Raw genomic sequence first — 19,834 nt, 5'->3', positions numbered from 1 at the left:
AAAATCAAAAGGGACAGCAGCGAAGAGCACACAAGTGAATTTTAGCTAGCTTAAAAACATAACAACATCTTAATAATGTCTGGGAAGTTCCTCAGGTATTTGCTAAATGAACCTATTACTGCGCTCTTTCAAGTTTTGCCTGAGAAGTGTTTTTATGGGGGCTTAGTTATCAGTATTAATTCCCAGAGCTGTGCATTTTTATGTTAGTTTTACTGAGTATATGGAGATGAGAGAAAGCAATAGCATAAGAAAACCATTAACACTAATGGAAAGGGAAATAGTAAAAAATAAGGCATGGTTTTTTCACTTTTCTACAAAAATATAACAAAAGAGAACATGCAGGTCTATACCATTGTAATTAATAACCATTTAATTATAAATGCATAATTCGATGAATAGTTTTCAAAAAGGCTGCCACAGATGTGGCAAAGAATAAATAAGAATATTCTACAGTTCTCTAGTCTAGCATATTCCATTTTACTGCGCTTTACAAATATTAACTGGATAGTAAATCTGACATCAGACTGAGATGAATGTAAGTGTGTTTCATTCTGTGTTAGTGAGAGGGACTGAGAAACACAGAGGGGTTGGGTGATCTGCATAGAAATGTCCTCATGCTCTTTCTTTTCCTTCCTATGTGGTGTCAAAAACAATGAGCTGAAAGATAATGTCTGAATTGCACCTGCATGTACATCACGTGTTTGCCTGTGCACTGTTTTTTTCTGAACGTTAGCACCAGCCAAGCTACACACCAGGCCATGCATATAATGTTATTTTTATATATGCAGAAGTATGAAGCCATAGCCTGCTTTTCTATTTTAAACTACAGCATGTTTATATATTTACCAAACATATCTGTGAGAAAGGAAAACATATGAAAAAGATTAAAAATTACTCAAATTTTGATTTGAGTGATCAAATCAAATCAAAATTATTTAAATGCTCTATATATATATGTCTGTCACAACAAAGAATACTTCTTGCAGAGCAAAATAATCTTTAGCTTCAGGAAAAGTAAAGCAGGTGTTCATACAGAAGAATAGCTGCTGAGCTTTATTTTGCATGTTTTCAAAAATCTGAAAGCTATTTCTCTCAGGGAAGAAAGAGCTTATGACTGAGTTAATCTTCAACCAGAAAAATAACACACTTTCTTTCAGCAAAAGTTTGGATCCTTTTTGCAGGACCTAGGCAGGGATTTGACTCCAAAAGGAACAGGGTGTGAAAAATGCAGTGGAGAAATCTGAGTTCCTTTTGGAGACAGGGAAATCCTTATCGTCACTCCAGGCTGTTTTTTCAGACTAACTAAATTTAATGTACAGAAGTACAGTGACTTTTCCTCTCACAGATCTGTTTAAGAAAAGTCCATCTCTATTTGGAAAGTTTTTACATATATGCTGAAGGGATTCATGTATACACTTAGTGAAGCACATGCTGAGGACCTTTTTTGTTATTACAAGAATGTTTTACTGAATAACAAGCAACAACAGGGAGGAAGAAATGAAGTGTGCCCTTTCCTGAATCAGAATAGTACCTGAAGATGCTAATAAGCTGTGCTGACTTCTGCATTTTTCTGTCTGTCAAAAACATTAGCCCTCCTCTGCCAGCTGCCTCAATCTCTTCCTTTCCCAGAAAACTCCGATGATATAGTTCTGTATTCCAAGTATTAATTTCTTCAGAGCTATGGAAACCACAGGACAAGGTAAAACAAAGCAAATGTACTATCAAAATAACCGAAAGAGAAGACTCTGTTGGAGCAGTGCAAAATAATCCTATTTTACTTGCTACACATGCAGATCCATCCAAGTATGTGGGCTGCAGAGGGGGCAAAACATGCTTCTATCTTGCTCTGGGCTCCTGGGCTGTTCTCATTCAGCCCATCAGTCGTGATCCCTCAGTTCAACTTGTTTAACCAAGGCTGAAGACTGGGTCGTCCTGGATTCTGGTTTCCAGGATGCTGATAATGTTTTTCAAAACCAGATACTTTTTGGCAAGATTCTGGTGCTGCATGTTTATACCTTGTGTCCAAAAGTGGTATGGGGACTGTTACAGCAGTGAGATTTGTTCTGTTTCTTTGAGTCTGCGCTGGGAAGACCTGAAAGGGGAAAGCTGATGGAGTTTCTGGGAGGACTCTTTACGAGGAAGTCAAAAGAGGGAGAGCAGGGCTTTCTGTAGCGCGTTACTCAAAGAGCTCCATGTTTGCTGTTGCAGGCAACAGCATTTTCTATGTTTACTGTTGTCACATGATGACAATATCAGAAACACAAAGGTACAAAAAAGTTGTTGTGTACCTGTCACCATGTGCTTGTTTAAATACTTGTAAATGATTTAGCAAAAAGAATATGAACTGTAAGTGCCAACACCCTTTTGCTAGATGGCTACATCTTAAACTGCTTTTTGTCCTCAATTTTATGGCTAAACTCAAAACTCAAAACCTTCTTTGGTGTTAAGACCCTTTATTTTGCTGGCACAGACCACAAACTGTGGACACAGTGTGCAATCACAGCTTTATATAAATATTCATTGCACGACCACTGCAAGACAGACAGAATTTAAGCGCATTTGAAGCCGACGTAGGTAGCTGCGGGAAATGGAGTCTGATGTGATTATTGCTTGCAAATTTCCTGGGCACACTGGGGACCACTTGATGGCACAGGTTTTCTTGCTGAAGTGGATCTTTGGTACAGGATTCACAGCTTTTAGGTGCAAAATGGTGGAAGGGCTAGTTTCAGTATTTCCTTAAGCAAAGCAGAATAAAAAGCAAAATATACTAGCTCTCTGTAGAAAAATAAACTGGGCTTCAGCACAGTCTTTCAGATATATTCTCTCCTTCTCCTTATTTCTCTCCTGAATAGTGCTTTGGATAGTATTTGAGGAAGGATGAGGAAGGATAATGATAAATTGATAATAAACTTCTATGAATTAAGAAACAGGACATAAAGTTATTAATTTTACGGATGAGTAACAGCTGAATCACAACTGAGACTTGAATTGGCAGACTCTTTGAATCTCTATTCCAAGTGAAATTCTAAAATAAAAAGTCATTCCAAAACAATAAAATAAACTTTGAGATTTCCCATGGAAGGAGATTTTTTGATTTTTTTCCAGGACACCATTCTGAATGGCATATTTGTTTGTCCTTTACAAATTCTTCCTCACGGTCTTTGAACAGCCAATAGCTCTGGCTCTTGACCATGCTGTGACACAGCAAACTCAAGAGCGAGGAAACCGAAAAAGCCTGATTTCCCCAGATTTTTGGGCTGCTGCGAAGCCCAGCTCTTGGAAGTCCTGGAAGAACCTTCACATGAGCATCTGTTTTGGAACCTGGAGCCGGGTTATTGTGGGATAATTCATACGACGACATAGACTAATCACGAGGGCCCTGTCATTTAAATGCTCCAATTACTTTTTTTCTGCAACAGCTTCTGCTCTTCTCCACATCCCACAACGCATTCCAGGGCTACTATGTTAATTGGAAGTATATTCCTGTGCGTGAAGTGGACTTTAATTACCACCTAAGGGGCACATTCTGGTGTCCTGACTCATGTGGCAGGGAGTTGTACCTCAGAGTCGCTCCATGGCCGTCTGTGGGACTGCTCATGAACAAAGGTGCTTCCCGGCCCGGACGAAGGCTGGCTGGGAAGCTCTGAGCCACCCAGATGGGACAAGAGGCTCCACTGACTTTCCAGCATGCAATGCCATGGCCCGGGGCCCTGTAAAACAATAGTTACACTAACTCTTCCAATTATTTTGCTCGACTAATGAGTAATACGAATGGCTCCAGATTTTAAGTCTGTGAGCAATGTAGGAACACTGTAAAAATTGGGATTGCAGGCAGTCTTGTAATAAATTAATAACTTTGACTATTACGTGAGTCATCTGTAAAATGGGCCCTGAGTTACAAAGACACACACCAACTGTGGGGGTATTATGGAAAATTAAAATTAATGCGACATAATGCTACTTCAATTACAATAAAAGTACTGCAGCTGGAAGAGATGGGAAAAGTGGGAGGGGCATAACTCCACTGATTAGCATAATTACATCCACGCATCTGGTTTCCAAAAGCAGGGTGCGAATTAGTTTCAGCTCGGTATCAGCACCTCCTGCCATCCGTGCAGCGAGACAGCCGTGAGCAGACATCCCGGCTCCTGCTCCGCCGGATGAAGCTGGCAGCGAGGGTGAAGGGAAACAAAAGGCACCGATTAAAACAAAAAGCCTAGTCGGCAGGTTCCGTGATCAGTACGTAATAAGTCTTTTTTTTTTTGCCTTGATGCTATTAATCGCCTTTCAAAGCCCTTACAAAATGCACTTCCCTGATGATATAAAACATCCCCTCCAGCATCCGTTCTCTGGCTCTTTCCTCGTTCTAAACCCACGTGCACTCCAAATCTTCACCTGGAGGACCATGGGTGCAGATGTCACTAAATACAGCTTCTTTTGTGGTTGCTACAGAATGATGTGTGTCACTGTCCTTTTCACGGACATCATATGACAATCCCGGCAGGAGGAACCAGGGCCAAGTTGTAAATCACCTGGGCAGTGTCCCAATTGCGCTATCTCTAAGAGGCATGTCCTGCCCATAGTGACAACTTGGGATTAAAATGTCAGCAAGTACTTCATAAAAGTTGTTATCTGTGAATTATTTCATAATTCAGAGTATTTATGAAAGTATGCTGTAAAGAGTTATTCAGACTTGAGAATTATTATCTTAATTGTGCTTGGACTGGAAAAACAATTACAATGCACTGAGGTTACTGATCTCTTCTGAATGAGCTCAGTGGTAGTAAAATACTTTAAAATGCTTTAAAGTGAGGAGAGAGCTGAAGTTATTTAAACACAAAATCCTGCCTAAAAATATTCTAAGCAACATGTCCATCACAAATGTAATATGGAAACATATGAAAACTAAAAGGTGAAAAACATGTCTTAATTGCTTAACACATTTCTTTTCCTGTATTATCAAAATGTTGTGCAGGATTTTACCAACGCCAAATCTATTTTAGATTGTTAAAAGACAGTAAAATGTTTTAAAATATAGCATTAATAGGTTTAATGTCTCCTGTAGAACCTGACGTAACTCATATAATGTGAAAAGACTGCGTATCTGCCAATGAAGAGAAAGCCAATCCTTAAATATTCTTCTACATTTTGCAAATTATACACTAGATATTTTTTCTATATGAAATAACTGTCCAGTGTACATCCTGCTGGGTAAAGAATTGTCATCTATGCTATATTTCTTCTGGCCAAATAACCCTCAGCATGAATGAATGTAGAGTGATTAATTTATTGTTCAAAACACAGGTCTCGGTATGAACTCAGTGACTGGGTACAAATGTTGCTTTCAGGATCAATATTTATCATCTCTCAGTGTTTGTTGTTGGACTGATGCTGCATTTACAAAGGGAAACAAATCTTTTTTCCCCCTTTTAACTGCCAGCCTTGCAATCTCAGCTTAAGGTTTAGGAGTCAGCTTTGAGACCTTTCCTTTTGGCACATAACCCCCAGCGGCTCAGGTTCGGCAGGGCTGCAAGGCTCTCACCCACACTGTCGGCCCCGACTCCCCCGCTGCCTCACGCAGGGTTGCTGCAGATGTGAACGGCGGGAGCGCGGCAAACGGCGTGCTCTCTGCTGCTGGGGCGCAGACCGCTGCATCTGAAAGCAGCACCTCATCTCACTGAGACACACGAGGCCACTCGCACGGGTGGGACCACACCTGCCCATCGTTCACATCATTTCTAAAGTTGGAGAGACGGCGAACATTTCCTACTCGGCAGAGGTGCAAGCTGGCATGCTCAGCCTGGGGAGGCAGAGCATACGTGGGTATGGGGAGAGAGCTACCCACCTCTCTCCACTGGCTCGTCAAGGAGGGCAGGTGACTAGCTTTGATTAATCACCCATTTCAGAGATGACTGAAGTCACCTGAGGCAAATCCCTTTCTGTGGGCCTAAGTGACCAGCAGCATGCCACAGGCAAGTCTCATCTCCAGTTATCCCTTTTGGTAACACCACAATACTATACTCTATGTGAAAGGAAGTAATACTATTTAGCTTAAATAATTTTTCAAGCTGATGCACTGCCCTTTGCTGTGTGTTTGCTGATTGAGGAGCAGATAAGTCCAGATCAACTTTGCCTAAAATGGAAAAAGCTGCTTTCACAGTTGTCCACAGTAAAATACCCAACCTGGTCTATACTGGAGCAGCTTACTAATGTAGGCTTTTCATTTGTACATTAAAGTGTTGAATTTATTGTTACATAATACTATATACATTGCAGAACGGTAGCGCAATATTTTGGGGCAGCTCCCATTCCTCTGGATTCCCCTCCTCTGTCTTCTACTGTGTTTGCTTTCATCTGTAGCTGCCTCCTGCTCACTCTCACACCACCTTCACCTGCAGCAGCCATCGCTTCGGGGACTTGGACTTATTTTCCTCAGTTGGTGCCTCTCTTACCCTACCCTTGCTATAGTTTTGGCAGTAATACAATAATATTACAATATCTCTTGTCTAGGCTTGATTAGAAATCTTAACATACCCACTTTGATTTGCTGTTGCAGTGAAGTTCCTCTGTTATCTGCTATACAAGATGGGCAACTTCTTAAAAAAATATTTTTTTTTAACAATTAGTAGTCTTTTTTCTGGCATTCCCAACATTCCTTGGTCTCATAGGCTTAGTCACTGTAACACGGACTTCTAGGGAATGCGTATTTCTCTATAGAAGGCAGACAACGTGATAAAAATATATGTAACACCCTGGCAAGCACTTAAGAAAATAAAATGCAGTTACAGAATTCCCTTTGCAGCATGATAGATCGCTGCATTGGAGTATGAATGGCAGAATCATGGCACAGCTAGATTACTATGGATGCAGTGTGGCTCTAGGTATTTATAAATAAAACCCCATGACTTTCATAAAGGCTGTTTTCATTATAAATGAATGTCCTTTGAGTTGGATTCAGCCTCTAGGTACTATCAAAAAATGGCCTCCAACCTGGCTGGAATCCCAGGGACTCTGATCTATCCTGATGACTTTGTCTGACCTCTTTCTACCCTTTCACACCAGATCCTGCCAGAAAGATTTCGGTGTTTTTGATGATACTCACTTAATTTGCACAATTGTCATTTATTAGTGCCCAACATTGAATCTGTTGGTTTCCACAAACCACTGCATGACTTATCAGTGTTGCTCCCTAGTGCTTATGATAAGCCAAACCTTCCCTTACTGGAAGAAACAGTTCATTCTGAATCTTGCCTTGGAAGAACGAACTTTTAGCTTTGGCTTATCCTAGTGTATTCAGCTTGCTAAGCTATTAACTAGCTTTTAAATGTTTCTGCAGAATGTTTGTTAGATTTTTGAACTCTTGGGGTACCCAAACAATCCAAACGTCTTCAGTACAAACTTCTGTCAGTATGTGTATATGAGCTGTGCCCCAAATGTCTCTCCACATTCAGTGTTTCTATGCTGGTGTAAAATGAGTGTTTGAACCCAAAGTGGTTTATATCTTGCATTTAGCATTTTTGCATGTCTGCTCCTGAGAGTAGATGACTGGGCAGGACCTTCCTGGTCACTTTTGGCCCAAACGTTTCATTTGTATATCCACCTCTGTCTTACAAGCAGTTTGTGTCCCACCAATACTCCAGCTTTAAGTCTGTTCTAGGTCCTCACTGTTCTCACATTTAAGAACTTCGTTGTGTTTTCTAAATTAGAATCATTAATGGCTAACTTAGTCTCCTTCATTTGCCTGTTGTACCAGCACTGGAAAAAAAACCCCACCCTTTCTTTTTCCACTTTTGCTCCATATGCTTCGCAGCCTCTTTACCTGTTCTGGCTTTCCTCATTTCTCACTAAACTATTTCTAGACTACCAGTGCCTATGTTGTTCAAAGCACTTCCCAGATCTTCCAGGGTGGATATGCCATGTCCTAGGGGTTCACAGCCCAAAGGATATTAGCAGGCAGATGTTTGTGGAAGCAGGCAGGGACTTTCTGTTCATGTTAACTAGAATCATCCTGTGGTGGAAAGACAGGGATGGGAAGATGATGGAGAAAGATACCACTGCAAATGAGGCATTTCCTCATTGGAGTAAGAAACCAGTTCCCTTCTTTCCACTCCCTTTAAAAAGAACCCTTCGGTTTGAGGACAAGGTGTAAACAAGAGTGTCGCCAGAAAGGGGAAGAAGCACATCACTGACGATGGACTTGGGGAAGAACAAGAACTGTGAGAGCCTCTCCTTTATTTGCTGAGGAAGAGAGGAAGTCCTTCCATGCAGCTTACGCCTCATATTCCTCCTTTCAGTATAGTCTCTCCAGCATGGGCATGGTGCCTGCTAGCATGCTTTTGTGCCTGTGCAAGCAGGCTACTTGGAAAGAAATTCGTGTGATATAGGTAAGGCAATATCACCCCAGGGCAGTGAGGAATCATCAGCATTTGTATCTTTCATCCTCTGTTCCAGAAGACACAAACACTGTGTGGGTACCAGGGAGTGGCAAACCTTAATGTGCAGTGTCTGTCTTAAACACAAAGGTCATGGAGCACTGCTATCTTTTATTGTGTTTTTTTTTATTTTAAAATTCAAAAATTGAGCTTTTATGCACTGGCCCAAGCAGCATTGCTTCTTCAGTGACAAGCTCAGCTCCATTAGCACCTGGTCATGCTACATGTGGTAACTGGAAGACAGAAATTTGCAGGGACGGAGAAGTTTCTGTTTCCTCCTGTCAGTTTGGAAACACTTCTCTTTAAGTACAGATCTAAAGAAAAGTAAAAAGAAGAGAAAAATAAAAGCCACAGAATGGTACGTGCATCTTCAACAACCATCCCTCTTGCAAGACTGCACATGGCAGATTCCCTGCGGGAAGAAGCAGAGGATAAGTATCTAGAGAAGAGATGCACAACTCAAAAAACACAGGTAGGCTGTTGAAGACAACCAGTTGCTGGCTTCTGCTGAAAACATAACTCTCTTTCCTCAAGGCCTGAAACTAGATTTTTAAACATGGGCACTAGACATTCACAGAAGATGCCCAGTTTTTTATTATTCTTCTTCTATGGCTAACAATTTAGTCCTACAGCTATTACAGTTTGATTAGACCTATGTGCAGTGGCATTAGCCTCCCACTCCCATGCCTTGCTCTTACAGCATGGGACTCACAGTTTCTCCTGTGCATCCAAATTGTTATGCACATTGTGGGGCAAGCGGAAAAAAGCCCATATGAACATTGCTTCCACCATGCCAGTCCATCCCTTCCCAGTTTTCCTATTACGTCTACCAATGCCTTCAATGCAGATCTCACTTCTACAGCTTGAATTCTTGCTTCTCCCTGCCATTGCACATCGGTCACACACCCCTTAGCCCCGCTCCTGTCCCTAGCATTTCCCCCTAAAGTTTTAGTTTATCCTCATTTGCCCTTTCCCACGCCTCCCTTCCTCTTCCACTCTCCCACTACACAGTGCCTATGTTTTAATTTTGTGCCACATCCCTACTATGTCCTCATCTGAAAGTGTGGTCACTTCTTTCTAAGTTCACATTAGACAGCCCAAGGTGTCCGTGAGCTGTACGTCGGTCACAGGCTGTAGGCTGCACAGTTCCAATACGCAGAACTTAAGGAATATCTTTAAAAACTCATGGAACAAATTAAGGAATATCTAGAAAAAATACTTCTCGTTGGAAAGTGTACAAGGCACAGTGCAATGCCTACAGATGCGATTGAGCCTGCCCTAAATCCAGCTCTTCTGCCCAACGCTGTGTCCTGCCTCCTTTGCCTGCCTTCTAGGCAGGAACAGGAGAAATACCACACTCCTGTCGCTATACCACCGCTGATACCAGGGTGAGCTCTTCTACAGCTAGCTCCTTTACCTCTGACTTTTGCAGACATACTATGAAGAAAACTTTTTTTAGGAGGCTCTTGAACGGTGAGAACAACGTACACATGAAAGGAGTATTTAAAATATTTCACTTCTTTGGCTTTCTTTTTATGCTTTTTATATTCTGCATGTGCTGATAAACTGCTTTTTAGGTGTATGGATTCTTTTTTAGGCAATCACTGTGAATAATGTGTCTAGTAAGGACAGCATTAACTCAGCTTCAATCCAACTGGCTTTTGTTTTCTTCCTTAGCCCTTGCAACCGATTCCTGTCTCTCTTTGAGAGGGAGTCAACAGGAAGCATGACACTGCGGGGCAGGATGTGTGACAGCGTTAAACTTCCTGGAGAAGCTCCATTCTTTCTACTATCATAGCCATAAGCATCAGTGCCATAAGCATCCTTACTTGCTGATCGTAAGTATCACTATAGGAGACTGTCTCTTTCTTAATCGCAGCTAGATTAGATGCACCATGTACAATGTTTTGCATGGATAAAGAACTTTTGCAAATGTATGTTAAATGTGGTTTTAATTACCTAGAAAAAGAAGGGAAAATGCTAAAGAGTGTGTTTTTTGTTTGTTTTTAAATGGAAGACAGAAGAAGAGTGGATTATCTTTTTATTCTGGTTGAAAAAGAATTATCATAAAAAGCAAGCAAATAGTTCCGTGTTGTAAGCACCAATATAGAAGAAATGCTGACAATGCTGATTTTTAGCCATTAAAAAAAGTGATCAAATATATTTATTGATAGGTGAAATATTCTAGAGTCAGGACAAAATCACGCTTGCTAATGCAACCTCAGGCCCGTGTTACGATACATTTTCTAATGAATGACATAATAATGTGCTTTCCACCCATCAATACCACTTCGTCACTCAGCCTAAAGGTCAGGTGACAGAATGGCTCAAGATTTATTTTTATCATCCCTGTACAAGGAGTGAATTCCCACTTCCCAGTTACTTGGATCCCCGCCTCCTTTATTATTCAGCCTTGCCTTGTTCAGCAGGCAGCATCTGGAGAACACATTCCTCGTTTTCCACACGAGTTGCAGGGCGGGCAGTGGCCGAGGCAAGACTTCTACGTGAACCAGGAACGATGTTTATTTGATGTGCAGAGAACATCTTATTTTCCTAAGAACTTTACCTAAGAGATGACAACCAGTTGATCACGAAGCCTGTGGGAGCTAGAAGTAGCTTTGCATTTGCCAGCCTTTGCCCCTGGGCTTGTCAGGCAGTTGTACAAGCGCTGCAATTCAAAGCATTGTAAGGAATGTTTTCTTGCAACACTTTTTGTTTAGCGTAGCCAAGCCTAGAGTGAAGGTTTCTGGCAGAATCTTTGCATAGAAAGTTACAGCACATATGTATCTTTTTTTACCTCGTAATTACTACATTTACAGACGTTTAGGCATGAGGATAGATGGGCTCGTTCTGTATAGGGCAGAAGAAGCTACCTGAGTAAGGCATTTTAGGTGTTTGATAAAAAACAGCAGCAAAACAAATCAGAAAATTGACTAGATTGATTTTTGGGCATCTACTTATAAATCCATTGCTCTTTCAAGATAAATTTTAAAAGCCCCCCCTCCCAAAATATGGGTCCCTAAAGAAGCTTGTGCTATGGCAGTCGTGGTGTCCAAAAGGATCCAGAGAACATTCAGTACCTACTATTTTTAATGATATAATGAGAATCTGTTTCATGCCTGAGAAATAAATGCCTTTTCCATACCTCAGGGAACAGTTGTGTAATCCCAAATGACTTGCCATGCCTAGGCTAGTCTTTAAACCCTTGGTTCCAACTGTACGAGAAGCTGGAGCTCCAGAAAGCCGCGTTCCCATCCCAACTGCACGCCTTATAAGGAACTTTTCTTTCCTATCACTGTTTACCAAGCCATCTCCGAGAGCTGAAGCCAATGCTTTGGCGTGCCGCAGGACGGCCCCGTCTGTGCCTGCGGGTGTGTGTTTCCATCTGAACATCAATACATAGATTAAGACTGATCAGTGGATCCTATAAAGCAACCGATCTTTTATGACTTTGTGATTGTATAGTAAACCAAAGCAAAACAGAGAAAGTGCAGAGCTCAGCACTGTTTCTTAGCTGGAAACTATGCTCACAAACATTTACAGCCCAAATACTGCATGTACAGACCTGGGTTTCTGGGTATCTGACATCAACGGGAACTTTTTAATATCGAGATCAGGTTTATGACACAGATTTTTTGTATATTTTACGACACTAGAGTAATGTTTAGTCAGGCTTCTCCAGGAGCATGGCAATTCCCCGGCAGTGTGTATCGTTCCTCTGATTTAAACAAAGGGCACGCGGCTACTGTTAGTATAAATATTGTCAGTGGCTTACTCTAAATTAAGAATTAACAGGACCAGGAGACTCGGATCCACTATTTATAGATTTCTGTGACTCTCCAAGTTGGCTCGTGTATTTTTGGCTCCCGAAGAGATGAATGCACGTCGTTGTTGTGCCGTCTGTTGACAATGAATTTATTCCGCATTCATTTCCCGGCAGCAGGGGCAGCGCTCCCGCACAGCGCTCCCGCCTGGAAGCCCTCGCCCACCCCCGCGCCCTGCCCGCTTGCCGCCCTGGGGCAGCTCTGCCCTCTCGTTTTTCCTTCTCCTACACTTTTGGGTCGGGGCGCGGGCCCGGCGCGGGGGAGGGGGGGGGTGAGGCCGTGCCTTAGCAACCGGGCGGTCTCCAGGTCAACAGCGGGGCGGCGGCGACGCCGTTTCAGGGCGGGCGGCGGCGGCGCGGCCGGAGGCAGGTGAGGGCGGGCGGGGGCCGCCACCGCACTTGGGGCGGGCGGCGGCGCCGGCAGGGGGCGCCGCGGGGCGGGGGCGGCTCCGCAGCCGGGTCGCTGCGGGGGGCGGGGCAGCGGCGGGACCCCCAGCGCGGCGGCCCCCCAGGCCCCGCCGCAGGGCAGAGGGCCGCCCAGCCCCGGCGCTGGTGGGCAGGCTCGGGAGGCGTAACGCCGACCCGTAGTTCTTCACCCCGGGGGCCTCGGTTTCCCTTCCGCGCCGGGGACACGTCAGTTACTCAGGTGGCGGCTGTGAGGATGGCTGCGAGGGCGTAGCGAGGCTACCGCTCGCCAGCTCCAGCGAGTGACACAGCCATGCCTCACTCTGGGTAGCCCCGGCGGCGGGTCAGGCCTTGCCCCGCGCTCCCCCTCTTCCTCAGGCCCCGCTGTGGTTTTGCAATGACACCCTCTGCCCAGTTTCCGCAGAAGGCAGCTGCGCGCCTCAGCGCTCCGCGCTCCTTTCATCTGGGGTTTGGCGCTTCGGGTGGCGTGGGGCGGCTTCTCGGGCTGTAACGCCCCGGGGCTTTCCCGAGGCGTTCCTGTGTGTCGGGACAGGCTGGTCGTTCGGCCTCGGCAAACACTGCCGCATCTGTTAAAAACTCAAAGCGCGTGGGGGGGGTGAAGGTTTTAGCAGGTTGTTTGCACTGGCCAGAGTGGAAGGGTAGAGGTGCCCAGATGAACTCTTGTTTGCCTTTTGAAAATAACCTGTTTTGCTCCAGACTTCGGGCTGAAGGTCATAATTTTTGAACTCCAAGACTCGAGGTAAACTCGCTGATTCTGTTGGAAGCCGCTTAGTTTCCTTTCAAATGCTCCTCTTCATACGGCGGCAGCATTTCACGTCCAGGTGCTGTTCCAGCTGCTGCTGGAGGCTAACACAAGGGAAAACCTGTTGCCACACCCCTGGGCATCTGGAACGTGAGATGGCACTTGGGATTCATTCTCCAATGCAGGCTGCTGCTTGAAATGTGTCTCGGTTATTACCGTGAGAGCATTGCGGCACTATTTCTACAGCCTGAGAGAGAAATGGCAGCTCGCTATGGCCATTGTCCACTGTGGCTCCTCTGTGGCAAGGCCTCCTTCTTACTGCGCTGACACCAAGTCCTCCTTCTTACTGCGCTGACACCAAGTCCCTGCTAGTCAGGGGTTGTGCTGCCAGGGGGCATCTTCGGTGCAATGCCTGGGGTGTTTGGGTGCAGAATGGACTCCTGGTTTTTTTAACATCGTCCCTGCCTTTCACACTGTTCGTGTCTTTCTGCATGAGCAGGACAGAGACTGGAATGATTTATATATTTCTGCATGGGTATTTAAACCCCTACGAGCGGAATAAATAGCATGTTCAGTTCTGTAATGAAGAAAGAGGGAGGAGGCTAAGTATTTGGGTTGTTATTTTATCCCATTTTTGCTTTTTTCATAAGAAAAGCTCTTGAATGACAATAGCTAGCATCTGGCCTGTTAGTGATTCATAAATATCCCTCATTCATTCATCTTATTTATTAAAGAAGAACGAAGTAAATGGCAAAACACTATGTCTCAAAGCGAAACAGCCAATATTTGCTACCTTGCTTCGTCTGGTGTTTTGTTTTCTATTCATGTTGTGTCTTATTCACAGTTGGGCCTTACACCACATAGACGTACATGTATACACGCATAATTCTTTTTCTTTGTGAATCATCTGTAGACTTGTAGGCAAAGTTATGAATCTCTTCACAAAATTGCGTCTCATATACTCCCAGGTTTAGTCATAAATTGGATTATAGCAAAGGTAAGTATAATGCAAAGCAATAATAGAATATAATACAACTCGCTGACAGCAGGCCAAAACACCACACTCATTTTTCTAGCATATCTGTGTGGAAACTTCCACATCGGCTCTTTTTTAAGATAATTTAGAGGGAAGGAAGGGAAACCATATTACCAGTTTTCCACTTTCCCATTTCTGAGTATGGGGCTCCCTGTCAAATCTGACTTCAGCCTTTCTTGACATGGGGAGTAGCTATGCTTTTTCATTTATAATATTATTTTCCTTGAGGAAAATCTTGATCTCAGCTTTCTGCAGTTTTTTATTGCCTGGGCCTGTGGAGTTGGTCTCCAGTTCATATTGACGTGTGCATGGCAATATTTTAATTTTTTTAAAATATAATAATTTCTCAGGTTTTTAAGAAGAAATCAAAGAGAATCTGCCAATCAAGAGATCTATCATGACTAGCAATCCGTGTAAGAGACTTGCCTGGAGTGACTGTGAGTATTTCAGGACTATTTTTTGCATAGATTCCATGTTTTCCTGGATAACTTCCAGTTTCGTTTGCAGCATTGTGGTGTCCATTCTGAAGCTGTGCCAGTCTCACCTGTGCTGTATATGGGGTGCTGTGCTGGCCTTTCTGTGTTTTCGGAGGAGGAAACTGGGAATGATAGTTCAAGTGACTATAAACAGTGCCTGACTATATACAAAGCTCAAACAGCTGCAAACCTTCTCCTGTCTATCACTAGAGTTAACATCTGTCACTGCTGCTTCTGTATTGAGCAGAGGAGGAGGGCTGATAAAACGTCAACTTCTACAGGCATGCCAGCCCAGCGCCCTGCTTGTAGGATTGATGACTGTGAAAGAGCTGGTGCCAGTCTGCACCATATAGAAGGCTACTGTCACTGAGAGATGATTTCTGAAGATACAGTCTCATTTCCTTTATGTATTATTAACTGAGGAACACTCTGTCTAATGAACCCTTGTAACCAGGTCAGTTGTTGTAACATTTGACCTTAGCAGAGAGTACTGATCATATTCATAGAATCATAGAATCACTAAGGTTGGAAAAGACCTCTAAGATCATCAAGTCCGACCGTCAACCCAACACTACCATGCCCACTACACCATGTCCCTAAGCGCCTCATCTACACGTCTTTTAAATACTTCCAGGGGTGGTGACTCAACCACTTCCCTGGGCAGCCTGGTCCAAGGTTTGACCACTCTTTCAGTAAAGAAATTTTTCCTAATGTCCCATCCCTTGGCGCAACTTGAGGCCATTTCCTCTTGTCCTATCACTTGTTACTTGGGAGAAGAGACCAACACCCACCTTGCTACAACCTCCTTTCAGGTAGTTGTAGAGCGCGATAAGGTCTCCCCTGAGCCTCCTCTTCTCCAGGCTAAACAGTCCCAGTTCCCTCAGCCGCTCCCCATATTCCATACTAGACTGAAGGTTATTTTTTAGTCATTAAAGATAGAACTACCCTTCTTTGTATTTTGGACCAGTTTGATCCACGCAGTACATTTACAGGCAGCTTATAGTATATGGGCAATGGGGGACTGGGATAGTCCACATAATGTTGATGCTGGGGAAAATGGACAGAAATATCAAAAGTCCACAGAAAATAAACTTAGATACAGCAAGGATATTTAATCAACTAGAGCCCAGCTTAGGTCATGCAGAGTATTTTGGGAATGAACAGGAAATACCAAAGTCCTCCTAGAACCTCTGTGCTGAGGAACAGAGGCATAACTGTAGTCATCGCTTCCATTTCTGCCTCAACCACTCTAGGCTCTGGGCTGTTTCTGCTGCCAGTTTCAAGTGGAGCTAGCCCAGCCAACTATACACCAGTGCTGAAATACATTCGTTGTTCTGTAGAACTTAAAATGAAACTGGACCTTCATGTGTATGATTTCCTGTGTGTGCACACTATCCATCACAGCCTGGAGCAGATCCAGAACCATCATTTACATTTGAGGTAAATGAACTGAGTAGAGGGAGTTTCACCAGCCTTGCAATAAAGTCAGGATCTGCTGCTGGCACTGCTGTTGCTTATGGCAGGAGTTCAACATATAATTGTTAAGAAATCCTTGTTTATTGCATAATGCTTCTAATGTGTATGTAGTGATGGTCTGACAATCCTTGAATGCCTATTATGAGTGCTGATTCCCAAGGTTTAGGACAGATGTCTTAGGAGCTGGAAGAATTACCATTTGGCAAACTGGACTTAGCTTTCAGGGCTTAGATTTCAGCATACAAGAGACATTTTCTTTAATAAATTGAAGGTAAATATACATGGATGAATAAAAAGACATAACAGCAAGTAAGATGTGTAGGACTGAGAGCAGCTTTCCAGATTAAGAACATTGTTCGGTATAACAAAAGAAAACAAGAGGCGAGCTATATGTGTACAGAGTACCACGGAATACAGGTAAAGAAAGGAGACAATTCAAGTGAATTGTTTGGTTGAAGTATAAATGTTGTGTTTCCCTCATTTCTCTTTACAGCAGATGCCTTTGATTCAAAGCACAGACAAGATCCCGAAGATTCCCATGAGGCGCACAGGATGAAATCAAAAGAGAAGGAAAGGAGACTGGCAGTCAGTCAGTGGGACGTGGATGTACAACCCCTCATTTCATCTTCTAAATGGCTTCACCTTCATGGGCTCAAAAGAAACAAATTGTCCCTATCCCAGATTTTGTCACAGATTGGATTCCAGCACAGGAAAGGTATAAGACAAATCAATAATAGAATAATTAAAAAAACCCTGACTTTGAATAGTCTATAGCTCATTTTGCACCCCAGTGTACACAGAGGAGATTTTCACGTTGTCTCTTATCTTATGATAATGGCAGAAAGGGAAGCTGTATCCACAGTTGCTAACACTGCCAGTTCAGAGAACTGAGGAACTCCATCTCCTTTTGGTGCGAGAAGGACTTAGGATGTGAGAAGGGCTTTCCTTACTCAACAGTACTGTTGTTTTACCTGAGGCTCCAGTTCAAATCCTCTCCAATTTAGCTGTAGATAACACACCGTAAGATCTCTGTCCATTTTTAGATGGCGAATATAATGTATGCCGTGCCATAACCTGTGATCTACTAGTTGATCATCAGGGCTAGCCAACCTGCTTGGGAATAGTATATTATTTCCAGGGATCCAGCTTTACAGAAGCAGTTAAATTTGATTAGAATTGAGGCTGCTTTTCGTATGAAGTCAGGCTATACAAAAATATTCCTTTGCAGTTATCTGACAGCTGGAGGGGAAAAGTTTGCTAATAATTATTAATCACTGTCATAATAGTGCTTTGCAGAGCATGGTAAGATAATTCTTTTCTTTGAAGAGCTTGCCGCCCGAGAAGTAGGAATTGTAATGTATTGCAGTTGTCCTAGGTTGCATAATTTAAGATTTTGGCTGGCTTGTGTCCATGGGGCATTCAAAGGCCAAAAGTGTGGATCCTGAAATTCTGTATGCTGTAGATGAAGAAGAAGCTGTTAAGCGGGGTTAATGTTGTTACAATGTAATTTTAGGAGCAGAACGTACTAGCTTAGCAGGGCAGCATGCTATACAGAATAGCTGCTTTGTGACGTTAAAGATTCCCACCCCTAATATTTTCCTATCAGTGGAGATCCTGTAGAAGATTTCTAGCTACTGAAAGAGCAGAGTGCAACCTTTTCCTTAGTTGCACCCACTTCTGCACCCATTTAGTTGTGTAAGAGAACAGCATTATCTGTACCAGATTTTGTATTTTGTTTGATGGACAAATATTTGCAAGTCCTGTCGTGAGGTAAATGGATAATACAGAAGTTTAATTGCCTAAACCTTTCATTTATTAAAGTCCCATGTAGCTTTTTGGCCTATAAATAATTAAATGTGGGGTTTTTCCCCACTTCTGACTAAACTGGCAGAGAGCAGCAAGAGCAGGGCTGCTCCACGGGGGGAAGATGAGCCAGGAGCCAAAGGGGACCGCAGCTCAGGCAGTGCCCTTGCTGACCAAGATGCAGTTCTGCAGCATCTAAGCACCGCAGGCAGAGCAGGGTGCTGCTAACTGTGTCCACAGACAGTCCCAGACAGGGTGAGGTGATGAACCACGTCTAGGGTCCAGTCAGGGAGCGCAGCCAGGAGCAGCAGGAGATGGAGCCAGAAACAAGACTGGAGACAAGGCCACAACATAGGTCTAAGAGCCACATCCAGGAGACAGAACTGGAGACGAGGCTATAATATACGTCTGAGAGGTCTATCCAGGAGAGAGGTCCGCTAGCAGAACTTGACACAGGTAGACCTACAACACAGCTGAAGCAAAGACTGGGTGCCCAGGCCTGAGTGCTCTGCGAGTGGAAACCCCAGGTGAGGCTGATCAGGGCAATCAAGGCTTGTTGGTGCCCTCAGGGCCCCAACATAGACATAGCCAGAAAAATTGTAAAACAAAAACATAATTAGAATTTCTCTCAAGTTTCTTAATGTCAAGAGTTCAATACAGTTGCCTGTGGCTCAAACATGGATGGTATGCACATCAACCTGAAAAATATCTGTTTGAAGTAATCCTTATGATTGATCTTTTGTAACCTTTACTGTAGATTATGTGACCACCTTGAGGAAACTTGTGGCTTCTCGGTATGCAGATGGTCTGTTTCCTCAATACAAGAGAGCACAAGATGGCAGCGTGTATAATGTAAGTGTGACTGACTTGTGGTAACTTCCCTGTGCGCTTAGACGTTATTATCACTGTAGCAGAATGATGTGACTAAAATGTCTCCCTATGGCATGAAATAATTATATTCTTTGTGAGAACTTTATCTTTTGATCATTTTTCTTCTGTTTTGTCAAACGGTTAGTGATAACAATCAGTGGTAGAGAAGCTAGATATCTTTTTCTTTTTTTCCTTGCAAAGTCTTACGCTCTTGCCTTGGTGCAGCATTGCAGTAAATCTTTCCAGACAAGACTGCAGTTTCTAAGCAACATTTACCCTGTCTTGAAAGAGGGAACACTTAAAAAGAAGATGCTCAGCCGAGTTAAAAAAAATAAAATTGTAGTCAATAAAACAAATGGGCATGCTGAAATAAGAAGACATAATGTGCTGTCATTGCTGATGCAAAGCGCTGCTTTGCTTAGTGCCAGCAGGTCACAAAAGGCTCAGCCTACTCTATAGAGACAGCTAGCTGGATCTCTGCCCAGGCTCATGTTCTAAGGAATGTCTTAGCAACAGCTGCTGGCGGCCCCATTGTTAAGAGGATGGATTCTGATTGAAGAGATACGCATGTGAGCGAGGAGGGGAGAGAGTTAATTCATAAAGGATTTTACAAAAGCAAATGGCTTGTCATTTTTTCCGATAACTAGAGTCACTTCTGAGGCACAAGGCTTAAATATGGGAGAAGAACCATTTCAGGAAGCCTTTTCCCCTCTTTTTTTCCCATTAATTCCATATGAAATATCTATATAA

The 19,834-nt window shown here is 43.3% G+C and overlaps 2 protein-coding genes across 2 annotated transcripts in view; both read left to right on the top strand.

The window, feature by feature from the left end:
• The window catches only part of INPP4A (inositol polyphosphate-4-phosphatase type I A), a 290,343-nt gene extending 272,492 nt beyond the window's left edge, over positions 1-17,851 (top strand). Inside the window, exon 29 of the transcript XR_012670601.1 lies at positions 17,837-17,851. The gene's annotated coding sequence lies outside the window, so the exon portion shown is untranslated. The remainder of the gene's footprint in view (positions 1-17,836) is intronic.
• Positions 14,810-19,834, top strand: part of VWA3B (von Willebrand factor A domain containing 3B) — a 69,078-nt gene continuing 64,053 nt past the window's right edge. Inside the window, exons 1-3 of the mRNA XM_075135190.1 lie at positions 14,810-14,896; positions 16,905-17,126; positions 18,972-19,066. Coding sequence (XP_074991291.1) covers positions 14,857-14,896; positions 16,905-17,126; positions 18,972-19,066 — 357 coding nt within the window. The 5' untranslated portion in view covers positions 14,810-14,856. The remainder of the gene's footprint in view (positions 14,897-16,904; positions 17,127-18,971; positions 19,067-19,834) is intronic.

This window comes from Calonectris borealis, chromosome 1, assembly GCF_964195595.1.
Source record: "Calonectris borealis chromosome 1, bCalBor7.hap1.2, whole genome shotgun sequence".
Classification (NCBI taxonomy): Eukaryota; Metazoa; Chordata; class Aves; order Procellariiformes; family Procellariidae; genus Calonectris; species Calonectris borealis.
Note: the sequence above shows the minus strand (reverse complement) of the source record. Positions and strands in the feature narration are given on the sequence as shown.